Source organism: Pochonia chlamydosporia, chromosome 6 (genome assembly GCF_001653235.2).
Source record: "Pochonia chlamydosporia 170 chromosome 6, whole genome shotgun sequence".
NCBI classification, from domain to species: domain Eukaryota; kingdom Fungi; phylum Ascomycota; class Sordariomycetes; order Hypocreales; family Clavicipitaceae; genus Pochonia; species Pochonia chlamydosporia.
The window spans coordinates 2,785,585-2,797,199 of NC_035795.1; the positions used below are offsets into that span (position 1 = coordinate 2,785,585).

At 52.2% G+C, this 11,615-nt stretch overlaps 6 protein-coding genes across 6 annotated transcripts; 3 read left to right on the forward strand and 3 right to left on the reverse strand.

The window, feature by feature from the left end:
- Positions 1 to 201: 201 nt before the first annotated feature.
- On the reverse strand, positions 202 to 585 carry VFPPC_18052 (hypothetical protein; the record flags this gene model as incomplete). The annotated part of the gene is made up of 1 exon (XM_022429712.1): positions 202 to 585. The coding sequence occupies one exon, from the start codon at positions 583 to 585 to the stop codon at positions 202 to 204; it is 384 nt and encodes a 127-aa protein (XP_022285272.1).
- Positions 586 to 1,310: 725 nt separating this feature from the next.
- VFPPC_11172 (flavocytochrome c) lies at positions 1,311 to 4,183 on the forward strand (the record flags this gene model as incomplete). The annotated part of the gene is made up of 4 exons (XM_018289429.1): positions 1,311 to 1,806; positions 2,045 to 2,113; positions 2,281 to 2,518; positions 2,641 to 4,183. 4 exons carry the CDS (start codon positions 1,311 to 1,313, stop codon positions 4,181 to 4,183), a joined length of 2,346 nt encoding a protein of 781 aa, XP_018140358.1.
- Positions 4,184 to 8,633: 4,450 nt separating this feature from the next.
- Positions 8,634 to 8,975, reverse strand: VFPPC_18053 (hypothetical protein; the record flags this gene model as incomplete). The annotated part of the gene is made up of 1 exon (XM_022429713.1): positions 8,634 to 8,975. The coding sequence occupies one exon, from the start codon at positions 8,973 to 8,975 to the stop codon at positions 8,634 to 8,636; it is 342 nt and encodes a 113-aa protein (XP_022285273.1).
- A 76-nt stretch (positions 8,976 to 9,051) lies between these two features.
- VFPPC_18054 (hypothetical protein) lies at positions 9,052 to 9,327 on the forward strand (the record flags this gene model as incomplete). Its single annotated transcript, XM_022429714.1, has 1 exon — positions 9,052 to 9,327. The coding sequence occupies one exon, from the start codon at positions 9,052 to 9,054 to the stop codon at positions 9,325 to 9,327; it is 276 nt and encodes a 91-aa protein (XP_022285274.1).
- A 50-nt stretch (positions 9,328 to 9,377) lies between these two features.
- VFPPC_18055 (hypothetical protein) lies at positions 9,378 to 9,623 on the forward strand (the record flags this gene model as incomplete). Its single annotated transcript, XM_022429715.1, has 1 exon — positions 9,378 to 9,623. One exon carries the CDS (start codon positions 9,378 to 9,380, stop codon positions 9,621 to 9,623), a length of 246 nt encoding a protein of 81 aa, XP_022285275.1.
- Positions 9,624 to 11,236: 1,613 nt separating this feature from the next.
- VFPPC_14888 (hypothetical protein) lies at positions 11,237 to 11,563 on the reverse strand (the record flags this gene model as incomplete). Its single annotated transcript, XM_018292656.1, has 1 exon — positions 11,237 to 11,563. One exon carries the CDS (start codon positions 11,561 to 11,563, stop codon positions 11,237 to 11,239), a length of 327 nt encoding a protein of 108 aa, XP_018140356.1.
- Between the last annotated feature and the right edge of the window lie 52 nt (positions 11,564 to 11,615).

Sequence of the window (11,615 nt, forward strand, 5' to 3'; positions counted from 1 at the left end):
ATGCTGTATTGAACTAAATCTCCGGCTTCTAGTCTCCGTGGGGAAGGGGATTCCTTTGAATAATGCACAGTAGCGCAGCGGCTTGTGAATCACGAGAGCCGTCTGGGGTCGTTATAAAATGAGTGCAAGGGGCAGTCACATGTGAAAGTGGTGCTCGGTGTGTCCAGTCTCGCTGTGGACTGTCGCAGCTCACGAGGTGCTTCAGCGCAGGTTGTGACGGCCAATGGGCAATCTGTCATTCTGGTCACTCGCTGACTTGATCGAGGGTTCCATTGGCTGCTTGTGTGGAGATACCTGGCCGGCGTATGGCCAAGGCGTGGAGGTTCCAGGTACCTGGAGTTTGTGAGCGACATTGCCCCAGAATTCACATGTCAGCCCAACTTTCAGAGACTTGTCCAGCCCAGCCAGCATTTGGTCAAGCATGTGCGCATTTGGATGTTGTAATGAATACTGCGCAATATCCGCGATAATCGAAGCTAATACTGCTCGTGACAGCGACAACATGAAGCCATAAATCTCTAATGGCGGTGTCGAGGCCACGACACCAGATTGTCTGTCTGTTTGATGTCGGTTTGCGCTGGCCATTCCCAGGCATGGCCGTCGCTGTGGCTTCAGGCGAGTGGTGTTCTCGGCACCAGATGGTGCGAGACTAGGCTCAGTGCGCGTGGACAATGTGCCTGGCGTGCAAGCATCACGAATTGAAGACGGCACTTGATTGAACGGTACAGGCCACGACGAAAATCTTCTAAGGAGATCGACTTGCTGAAAGTTCTATAAATTGACCGCGGGCCGCTGGGTTTGTCAAATGTTCAAATACCCTGGATGAGCCCTATCGGGTCCTTGTGATTGTCTGGTTTTCAGCATCGTTGATCGGATGAGTGGTCGAACTGGGGTGTCCGTTCCCGTCGGCTGCTGAGACGCAGCAGTGGCCAGGCCTGGGATGCATTCGCATTGGTATTGGCATTGGCGTCGACCCCACAAGGTGAGCGAGTCGGCACTGCCGGGTGTGAAGCTTTCGGGTGCGAAGAGAATTGGAGAAGCTCAGGGACAGCAGCCGATTATTGTCGATGAAAGGCAGAACTTCACACCTTTGTCGACTTTGGCAGACTGTTTTTGGTCAAAGCATGAGCAGTTCCTTTTTGCGTAGAAGCCGTCTTTGTGAATAAAGTTGCCAGCTGTTTCCGCCAGTGCTCCCCGCTGACATCACCATTGGAAAACATTGACCAGCTGACAATTTGACGGACTGTGAGGGAAGGAGCACCACAGAAAACACCCACAGTGGGGCGTTGGAGGCAGGTAGACCACTCAGAATGCCGCTAGATGGGTCAACTGGTGCTTCTTGCCAAGTGCTGTGGCCCACGGCAACTGTCGCCGCAGCACCCCAAGCACCCAAGGTCCCTTTGAAGGCAAGAACGTCCGGGCCACACCCCCGTTCCCAGCCAGTGGCAGTAGCCGTCACTCTCATCAGACAAGACAGCCATCTTCGACCTCGGCTGTCTGGAAATCTGGAGTGGGTTGTTCCCCCGTCCTCGGCGCAAAGCCTCCCATTCCTTCACACGCCCTGGAAACCTGCGAAACTTCTTAAAACTCCAGTCGCCGAGATCCCTTTCAGACTTCTTCTCCTCTCCCCATCATCTCTGTCTTGCCTTGCCACTCTCTCATTTTCGCCTCATACCCGCTGTGCATCGTTGCTAGCTCTTCCATTTCACGAGCGCAAACCACAGCATCTGTTTCCTTTCTCCTCCCCTCTCATAACCTCACATTCAGACATCATGGCTCCTAACGTCATTGTTGTTGGTGGTGGCCGTAAGTACTCTGTTGATTGATTTACTTGGAAGCGATGACAACGTTTGCGCGGCATTCTGCCTCGTCTGGATTTGCGCAAAGGGCCGAAATGGGCTGTCGGCCTGTCTGGCAAGTGGCGACACCACAGCAGCCATGGTCAATAACCGCAAACCCTGGGGAAATGCAAAGCTGGCGTTCGGCGGTGTGCACGATTTCATGATGATAGAATTCATGAGGCTAACTTTTGTTTCCTGCATAGTGTCTGGCCTGAGTGCCGCTCACACCATCTACCTTGCCGGTGGCAACGTTGTTCTCCTGGATAAGCAGGGTAAGTCGAAACGCAACTCTTGAAATGAATTCCACGAGTTTGCCTCGAATGAGCTGTCTGAATTTTGCCGGTTGTTGTTGTTTGCTGCCGTGCAAGATGAAAGCCTCGAAAACTGGCATCTCGGAGTTCGTCTCACTTTCACATGCTGACATGTGGCACTCGTACAGGTTTCTTCGGAGGAAACTCCACCAAAGCCACATCTGGTATCAATGGTGCCTTGACCCGGACACAAGTCGAACACAACATTGGCGACAGTGTCAAGCAGTTCTACGACGATACTCTCAAGTCAGCCCGTGACAAGGCTCGCCCTGACCTCATCAAGGTCCTTACCTACAAGTCCGCTGCCGCCGTTGAGTGGCTGCAGGACGTCTTCGACCTCGATCTCACTCTCGTCTCCCGTCTCGGGTAAGTTTTCTCGCATTCTCATTACCATACCATGAGTTGGACCGCCTCAATTCTCCCAATGGCCAATTTTAGATGGACAGAGAATGAAACAGCAAGCAAAAATAGAAGCTAACAACTCTCAGTGGCCACTCACAGCCCCGAACCCACCGTGGTCACGATGCCAAGTTCCCTGGTATGGCCATCACCTATGCCCTCATGCAGCGCATCGAGGAGCTCTCCGAGAACGAGCCCCACCGTGTCACGATCATCAAGAAGGCTCGCGTCACTAGCTTGAACAAGCAGGACAACAAGGTCACTGGTGTTACCTACGAGGTCGACGGCAAGTCTGCTTCTATCGACGGTCCCGTCGTTCTGGCCACTGGTGGCTATGCCGCCGACTTTGGCGAGACCTCTCTGCTCCAGAAGCATCGCCCTGACACCATGGGTCTTGCTACCACCAACGGCACCCACGCCACTGGTGACGGTCAGAAGATGGTTATGGCCATTGGCGGTAACGGCATCGACATGGACAAGGTTCAGGTCCATCCTACTGGTCTGGTTGACCCTAAGGACCCTGGATCCAAGTGGAAGTTCCTGGCTGCCGAGGCCCTGCGTGGCGAGGGCGGTATCCTCCTCAACGGTGATGGTGACCGATTCTGCGATGAGCTCGGCCACCGTGACTACGTCTCTGGCATGATCTTCAAGGAGAAGGACAAGGGTAAATACCCCGTCCGCCTCATTCTCAACTCCAAGGCCTCCAAGACCCTGGACTTCCACACCCGCCACTATTCCGGACGTGGTCTCATGCGCAAGATGACCGGCAAGGAGTTGGCCAAGGAGATTGGCTGCACTCCGGACCACCTTCAGAAGACCTTCCAAACCTACAACTCGATTGCCGATGGCAAGCAGAAGGATCCTTGGGGCAAGAAGTTCTTCCACAACATGCCCGTCGACATCGATGATGACTTCCACGTCGCCCTCATGGAGCCTGTCCTCCACTTCACCATGGGTGGTATTGAGATCAACGACAAGGCTCAGGTCCTCAACCAGGAGAAGAAGCCCTTCGACGGTCTCTTCGCATGTGGCGAGCTTGCAGGTGGTGTCCACGGCGCCAACCGTCTCGGTGGTTCCTCATTGCTCGGCTGCGTCGTCTACGGTCGTGTTGCTGGTGACTCTGCCAGCAACTACCTGTTCCAGCAGGCTCTGTCTGGCACTGCCGCTGGTGCCGCCGCCCAGCGTCTTGGACAAATCTCTCTCCACCTCGATCCCTCTGCCCCTGGCAAGCTGACCGTCGAGTGGGCCAACGGTGGCTCGGGCTCCGGTGCTGTTGCCGTCCAGCAGCAGGCCAGCGCTGCTCCCGCTGCCGCCGCTCCCGCCGGTGAGTCCGCCGCCAAGGCCAAGCCCGACCCCAAGGCCTTCAAGATTCCCGAGACCGAATACACTATGGAGGAGGTCGCTAAACATAACAAGGAGGGCGATCTGTGGGTGGTAGTTAAGGGCGTTGTCATGGACCTCAGCAACTGGCTCGACGAGCACCCCGGCGGTCCCCAGGCCATCAAGAACTTCATGGGCCGTGATGCCACCGAGGAGTTTGAGATGTTGCACGACGACGAAGTTATCCCCAAGTACGCTCCCGAACAGGTTATTGGCCGTGTCAAGGGCCAAGAGCCAACCCTCGAGTTCTAAACGACATTTTCTTAGTAACTTTGGGGTGACGGGTTTGGCCTGACGGGCCATGTGTACTAATGATCAATACTGGGGAGTGGCAGAGTCTGGGCGGGGTTTTCATTTGTTTTTGTCTCTGCCAAAAGGAAAATGGGATTATATGCACATAGAACATTAACAGATGGGGAAGCTGCTCTTGGATAACGTGTGATGAGCGAGGGGAGAGCACCGAGAGACTGAGGTTTAGAGGGCAAGAGCTGAGAAAGACGCATCTTGGCCTCTCTGAGCATGATTCCCCTCGTGTCGGCTGTACTATTCAGACTGACATTTGAAGGCGCATTTGGATATAATTTTTGTTTATTGTCGATTTCTTTTCTATGTACTGATAGCTACGTCCGCATCAATCGACATGTATGACCATAAACTTGAGTTTAGCGAGGCTTTGTGATGTGTTCCCTTGTGCAATTAGGGTGTATTCCCCTTTTCGGCAGTCATTTCGCGAGAAATCGGGGCTGCTGGCCGTCACTCGTTCCGAGGTTGAGCGGCTTTACCCGCGGCTGCTTGATGTGGACGCCAGCCAACAGTTTCTTATAGAATTTAGAGTGCAAGCAGGCTGTATTTACTCGAATACATCTTTCTTAACCCTTCCGAGGTATTGTTCGGACTTTATACTCTATCTGGACGAGTTGGTGTTAAGTTACTGAGTGCCCGCCAACGGTTATTTGGAGTAGCCGAACTGCACCATCACCGTACCAACAAACCACCAACTAAAATTAGGATGAATCCCTAGCAATAAATTAAATCTCGCTTACATATCCGTCCTTGCGGCACAAATTGTAAAATTCGTACTTTCGTGCATGATAACATACCGTGGTCTGAAGGAAGTGCTGCGATGCAGGGTAGCATTCTTACCTGATGTGCATGTAGGATGACGGGCATGCCGACGGATTGAGAATGCATATTGTGTCAGATTGAGCTTAGATGCAGGCATGAGTGAGTAAGCTTATGATTCATCTCATTTCGTTTGTCGGGTGCATTGGATTCTTGCTTATTTGTGGTGGGATTGGGATGGCTGTGAGTTTCATTGTGTGGTGGTTTGGGGGACTGTTCCTGAATGATGCTTGAAATATTGCGCTATGGGACTGTTGAAGGTAGTGGCATGGTTTGTTGTGTGATGAGCTTGATATGGTTGATGATATGGTGTCTGCTTACAGTGAGCTCTGGCACCGTGAATATCATGAACAGCAGCAACAGCAACAACTGATAGGCAGCGGACATGGAGGACACTCAATCAAGCAGTGTATTCATCAAGGAACACTGTATTGGAACGTACACCTACTTAGTATGACTATGAATGCAGTCGGGAATGCATCGTGCAACTGATCACGAGGTAAGCAGTTCATGCAGAAGGCACGAAGTCATAGTCTTGTTGCTCAAGGTAGGCGTATAGGACGTTACCGAAACGATCCTTGGGACACTGGAAAATCTCTACGTATTACGTTCTGCCTGATGGCCAGAGTGTGAGGGCTTGTAGTTCGTACGTGCCGCAGGAGTTAGGTGTGCAATGCGTGCGACTCAGATGAGAACATCCACATCGTTTTCACAAGCTGACAGGCTAGAAGCTGCGTTTCGTCATCCATGACGGGAGGTGGGCTGTGGACTTTGGAGCAATTTCCCGTAGCATCAGATCTCACAGCGGCGATTGGTAATCAAGATAAGAGTATAGTTGGAGAGATCTGGTACCAAGGCCATTTATGCTGTTTGCAAGTGAGAGCAGATTCTACTCCATGGAACGAATGGTATGTAGTTGTGAGATGAACTGACAGGTAACAGCGTTGTGGAATTGATTATATGGACAATTGAGTTTCATTGTGCTGTTTGATCCTGCGATATGAACCCCAATTACATGCGATGCTCATGGCAGTTCATCAGCTCTCCCTTGCAAATCGTTACGGGATTGCCATGACGTTTCTCGACATTGTCGTACCGACCAAACTGATTTGCCTGTACAAGAAAGATGTAACAAAGTTTCCAGATATCAGTCACTCTTTCAAGACAACAATCACATGGCTTCAGTCCGAATCACACCACTAGGTGATCTACGCGATGCCAAGATCAGAGCCAGTGCTCAACATGGCTTCAATTGATGGCGGCTATCCCGTCAAGCCCGAGCAATTGATCACTGGCCAAAGAGAAATCTGCCGTCCTTCCATCAAGTAACCCAACCTGTGCTATGTTGGAACTCAGACCCTGCACTTATCTCGGGTTTGTCTTCTCGTGACCAGCTTCAAGGTATAGGTCGCAGAGATACATGCCTGAAAGACATCGAGGGCGGACATTTTCATATGATCTTGCCTTTTCGTGTTTGCGTCGGCGCCATGTCACATTAGATATGGGGAAGACGAGAGCCATGTGCCACTTGCCATACTTGGCGCCTAGGGTCGATATGTGCGTGACTGTGGATGCGAATAATTTGCCGCAGAAGCTCTCTTGGCTTAAGGATAAGAAACCCAAGGGCTGGGGGCTATTTCTCGTTTTGCAAGCTCGGTTCTGTGTTGGGGAGTGCTGTAAGGACTGGCATCCACTCTAGTCAGACTTGGAGTCTGTAAATATTCACCCTCGTATCTTTCTTCTCATGTTGCTGAGTTCTCAAAAGTAGAGTATATCCGAGAAACGGTGGGGGCTGTGTACGATGGCTGCTAAATATCCTTTGTGGCTCGCGATAAATCGATGTCCTTTGTGAAGAAACCCTCATCTGTAGCTCTTCTCATGACATTCTGTAAATGCTGTTTGGTGATAGGACCTTAGCAAATATCTATCATATTGCTGTTATCTCTGTGAGGCTGCAGTAGTTGATGTCAACTCACCTGATGTATCAGCGTAGCTCTCATCACCCATCATCTATAAGATTTATACTTCATATGCTGTCTCTGAAATGTTGGCATTCCCAGAGTCAATATAGCGAGTCCCGTAGGTGATGCCGGCGGCTGTTTCCACAGCAGTTACCATATGACATGTGACCTTTAGAGCAATGTTACCATCCTAACGGACAAAAGCTGATTGACTGTCTGGACTTGCCCTCCAACTTTTGTGAGCCCGACAACTCTCTGGTTCTCGCTTTCGCAAGAATGGCACGGTGAGTTGTCGATGCGCGCCAAGGAAACTTTCCTGATTTCACATGCGACCCAAGACATGTCGAGGCTTGTTGAGACCTTTCAACACCGAATAACACTCGGTTATCCCGCCAAGAGGTTTGGCAATGACACAGCTGTGGTGGTTGAGAGTTGTGGAGTCATCTCAGTCCTTGGAGTCCCCCGGCACTCAGCCATGCGGACGGTAATACTTACGAAACAATGATTCCACTGTCCAAATAACGATGCCAAGGTCCGATGCCAACCACATAAGCATGGCTGGACGGCTTGTGCTCAGGAATGGATTAGCGAGCGGGCCGGCTTATTCAATAGTCTGGCGGCTCGGACAGCAATTTACATGAGCGCCTCCAACCCAAGATGAATGATGACGCCGTGGCAGTTTTGCAATTGAATAGTCTAAGCTTAACCAGATGGATACGGCAACATTATTCCAAAGGGCATTGTATCGAGATTGGACTAACGGTTAGAGGCGAAGGCGTGTTCAAGAATGGCCTTGCCGTCACAATGACCGTTCCTCACAAGGGAAAGACACGGCCAACAGACAGCCTGGCACTATCCCTGCAGCTTGACCCATCATCTGCCACAAAGTTGAGTTTTGAGCATGTCTGCTGGTCCTGCCACAAACCACACTGGAGTTGGTGGCGTCAATCCCCCGCATAATGGGTTGACAGGGACCTGGAATGTCCATTCGAACTGACGAGGTTCTGGGCGGCGTTGACAGGGTTGCAGCACAATGCATTGCCCTTCAACCGGATACTGTACTGTGTGACAGCTTGGCTTCAATAAGTCCTTGGCAGGCCTTCCAAACACGTTATTTCGGAGGGCATTCAAGCCGTTCTCCATGCCGACCGCGGCGGCGGTGAGAAAATAGGGGCGGGTGCTAGATTTGATGCTGACTAGGCGAAACTTTGCCATCGGCTTTTGGGACATGTCCACAACTTTCTGTTAGTTTGGAAGGGCGATATCTCTTGCATGACCAACTCCGACGTGGTTGACCTCCTTTGTCTGGTTCGATTCCAAAAGGCTTGTAACCCAAAAAGGGCTATGCCTCCATGAGGGGTCATTTCATACCTCACAGCGGATTCCATGATCGACACATCAGAATTTTAGGGCAAACGGTTGCATTCCGCTCTCTGATATGATCTGCAAAGATCCAGGGTGGTGAGCCCAGTCGAGGGAGAATTTATTGCTCCGACTCCATATTCACCCGCTTTCGACAGGTCCCCGGCGATGCAGGCGACTCGCTTCCACTGGCATCAAGCCTCAACTCAAGGTAATATCAGTGGTGTTCGCTAGTACCTGAGTTTACCGGAGCCCTTCTAAAGCAACAGATGGGTGTTTGCAAGTTTGAATAAGCATTCTCCCGTTCTTTGCAGCCGATTAACCAGCGGTTCAGAAGAGCAATATCGGTGATCAGATCGCAAGTGCTTCTTAGGAAGCCTCGGACTAACCGCTGTGGCTCCTCCTGAGTAACTGTCCTTCAACCACTTGTTTGGAAGGAAGTTTGGACACAACATCATGCTCGGAGGGATTAGATGTGGGGTTGTTGTGACAAGCAAGGGTTGCGGATAATGAGAACTGGATTCTGCATCCATCAACACTTTGCACCCATGAAGCACAGTGCCGGACGCACCGTACGCACACCAACTCCAAGACGCCATGGTATCTCGGTTCTGCAGCTATAGTCTGCTCTCAATTACCAGCTTAAACGAGTTCATTTCGAAGATAGCATCCCGTATGAACAGGATGGCTCTCCGAGAAATGGGCGTTCCTGAATGGCGTCGCACTACTGCGAAGGAAAAGGCCCTTCCACGGCATTTCGGCCTTGTTTTGGGTGGCTTGACGAGCTCGAATCTGGGGAAACGGTGTTCCCAGCTACAGAGCAAGTTGGAGGATATTCGGAGAACCGTGAGCCACGGCCATCGCTCTCCCTTGAAATTGGTTCAACCCAATGGTCTGGGTCGGATAGGTCCAGGTTCACATTTCCTCATGGCCGGCTGGCAAGTGGAATGAGCTTGGATCACATGGTGGACTGAGAGTCATACATCCCGTCACCCAACCGCATGGCAAGAGCTTCGATTCTGACGGACTGGTGCGGGCTCGTGCCGATGTCACTATCGGACAGCCTGGAACAACTAGTAGTGAATCCTGTGTTAGACAGAACAGAGCGGTTCGGTAGCGAGAAACAAGCAATTGCCTCCATGGTGAAAAGGGAGCCGCATGGCGAGACATTATTCGCAATATGCGATGCTGGTTGGACGGTTTTGGGATATGTAAAACTCCCAAGATCAGTTGGTGCTCATCTTTAGCTGAACCGGGCGACCGTCAGATCCAGTGGTATTCATGCAGTTAGAGTTGACCTAACGAGAGGTGGTCTTGCTGGGTTGGCTCATTATTCGTCTTGAAGCACCCAACAAGCCAGAGTCTCGGCCGCGAGAATTCCCATAATTCTGGTTGCTCTTATGAGTCTTTGGTCAACGTTCAGAAATCCAGTGGGTTTCGAGTGCTCGTTTGGCTGGCAAGGCTTTTCTTGCTGCATGCAGGGATCGAACTGCTCACAAAAGGTAAGCAAAGGGTCTATCAAACTCCATAACGGCAGCGGCCCGTAGATTGCCACCATACATACACAGTGTTCGAAAGCATTGTTGTCCGTTCTCAAGACAATAATCGACCCGGAGCAGCACTCCGTTCTGTTCAAGCACCGTACATGCACATTTCATGGAGTTGTTGCGTGAACGGCTTGGCTGGCATTGGATGGTCTGACATGGCGGAGGACCGGGTGACTCGATGGCTTGACTGACCACTTTTACCCAAAAAACGGAGAGTTCAGAAAAGTGAGAAATCCCATCCAGCATTCCTGCACACCAAGTCAGCTACGCCGGACTAGGCTTAGCTCACATCCAAGAAGGAGGGCAGGTCCACCTAGAACCCATGAGCGGCCAATCATGGCACAGCAGCCACAGAGGGTGCGACCTTGAGTCCCGAACGGTGCAGCAACAAGCCAGACGAGTTCGGGCAAGAGCTGGTCAGCCCAAGCCCAGCGAAGCAGAAGAAGTGACAGGAAGCAGCGCCAGCACAAACGCCAGTGGACGCCACAGCTGTCGGCGCATCTTTCTTACCAGGCTCTGGGCAAGGCCTGGCCAGTCTGGGCTGGGGGCACGACAGCAGCCCAGACTCACCATGTCACTCTCAAGGTCGCCAGCCAAGCCCCAACGCTGTCCAACGACACGCCGTCTCTGGAAGCACCCTGGCCAAACAGACCAATCAGCATTGGCGTTCGGCTCACTGGTCTGATTTGGGGGCGTTCCTTCCTGGTGAATCCTGCCACCATCGCTTTTGGCAGGCGGGTGTCTGTTCCAGGGGCCTGGCCAGTGCTGGGTGTCGGCCGCTCCTCCACAGGTGCAGTCCTCTCACTTGCAGCACATGTACCAGTTGACTGTACGTGCACTGACTGGTGACATGGAGCTGACATTCGTCCTCACATCCCAGAGTCGTGAGAGCAATTGACTGGATTCTTTGACAGTTGAGAATGACAGTCACCAACCTCCACTCCTCCACTCCACCATCCGCCATCCGCCATCCGCTCTCAGGCCCCATCCCCGTCCACCACACCAGACACCAGAACACACCAGACTCCTTCGCCTCCCTCTCGCTCTCGTCTTGCTTGGCCCGGCCCAGTCTGGCCTGGTCTGGTCTGGTCTGTGCTGGCTGGTATTTGGCTCTGGCCCCAGTGCCATCAGCCAACACATGCAGACTTGGATCTCACTCGCTCGCCTCGCCCGTTCAACCCAAACCCAGTTGATCCTCTCCCTCGCTCGTCTGTCTTGCTCCTCCATCTTTCTTCCCCCAGATTTTGCTACTGTTCCGCCCACCCACAGTACTAGTTCGTACCGTCTCCTGCACTCGCCCATTCCATCTCACATCACGACCTCTTCCACTTGCAACTCTCGCCCTCCTCACGACCTGACCCATCCACGATTCCGGTCCTGCCCTCGCCTTGGGCCTTGCCTTGACCACCAAACTCTAGTTGAGACGACCTGCGACGACCGTTTCTTCTCGATATATCGGCATCACCGTGAGCCCATTTATTCTTGGACACACCGACCGTTGGTTCCACCGGACGATCCGACAATTCAGCATTCAACCCTTCATCAGACCCTGGCCGAACACGCAGAACGACACTGGAATATACGGCTTGAGCATCATTAGCATCCGTACGGCGACGCTCCCCCTCCGATCTCTTGATCATTTTGTCTGGCAACAAGTGCGCCAAGTGCGACCCCTAATCCTGGATTGACGTT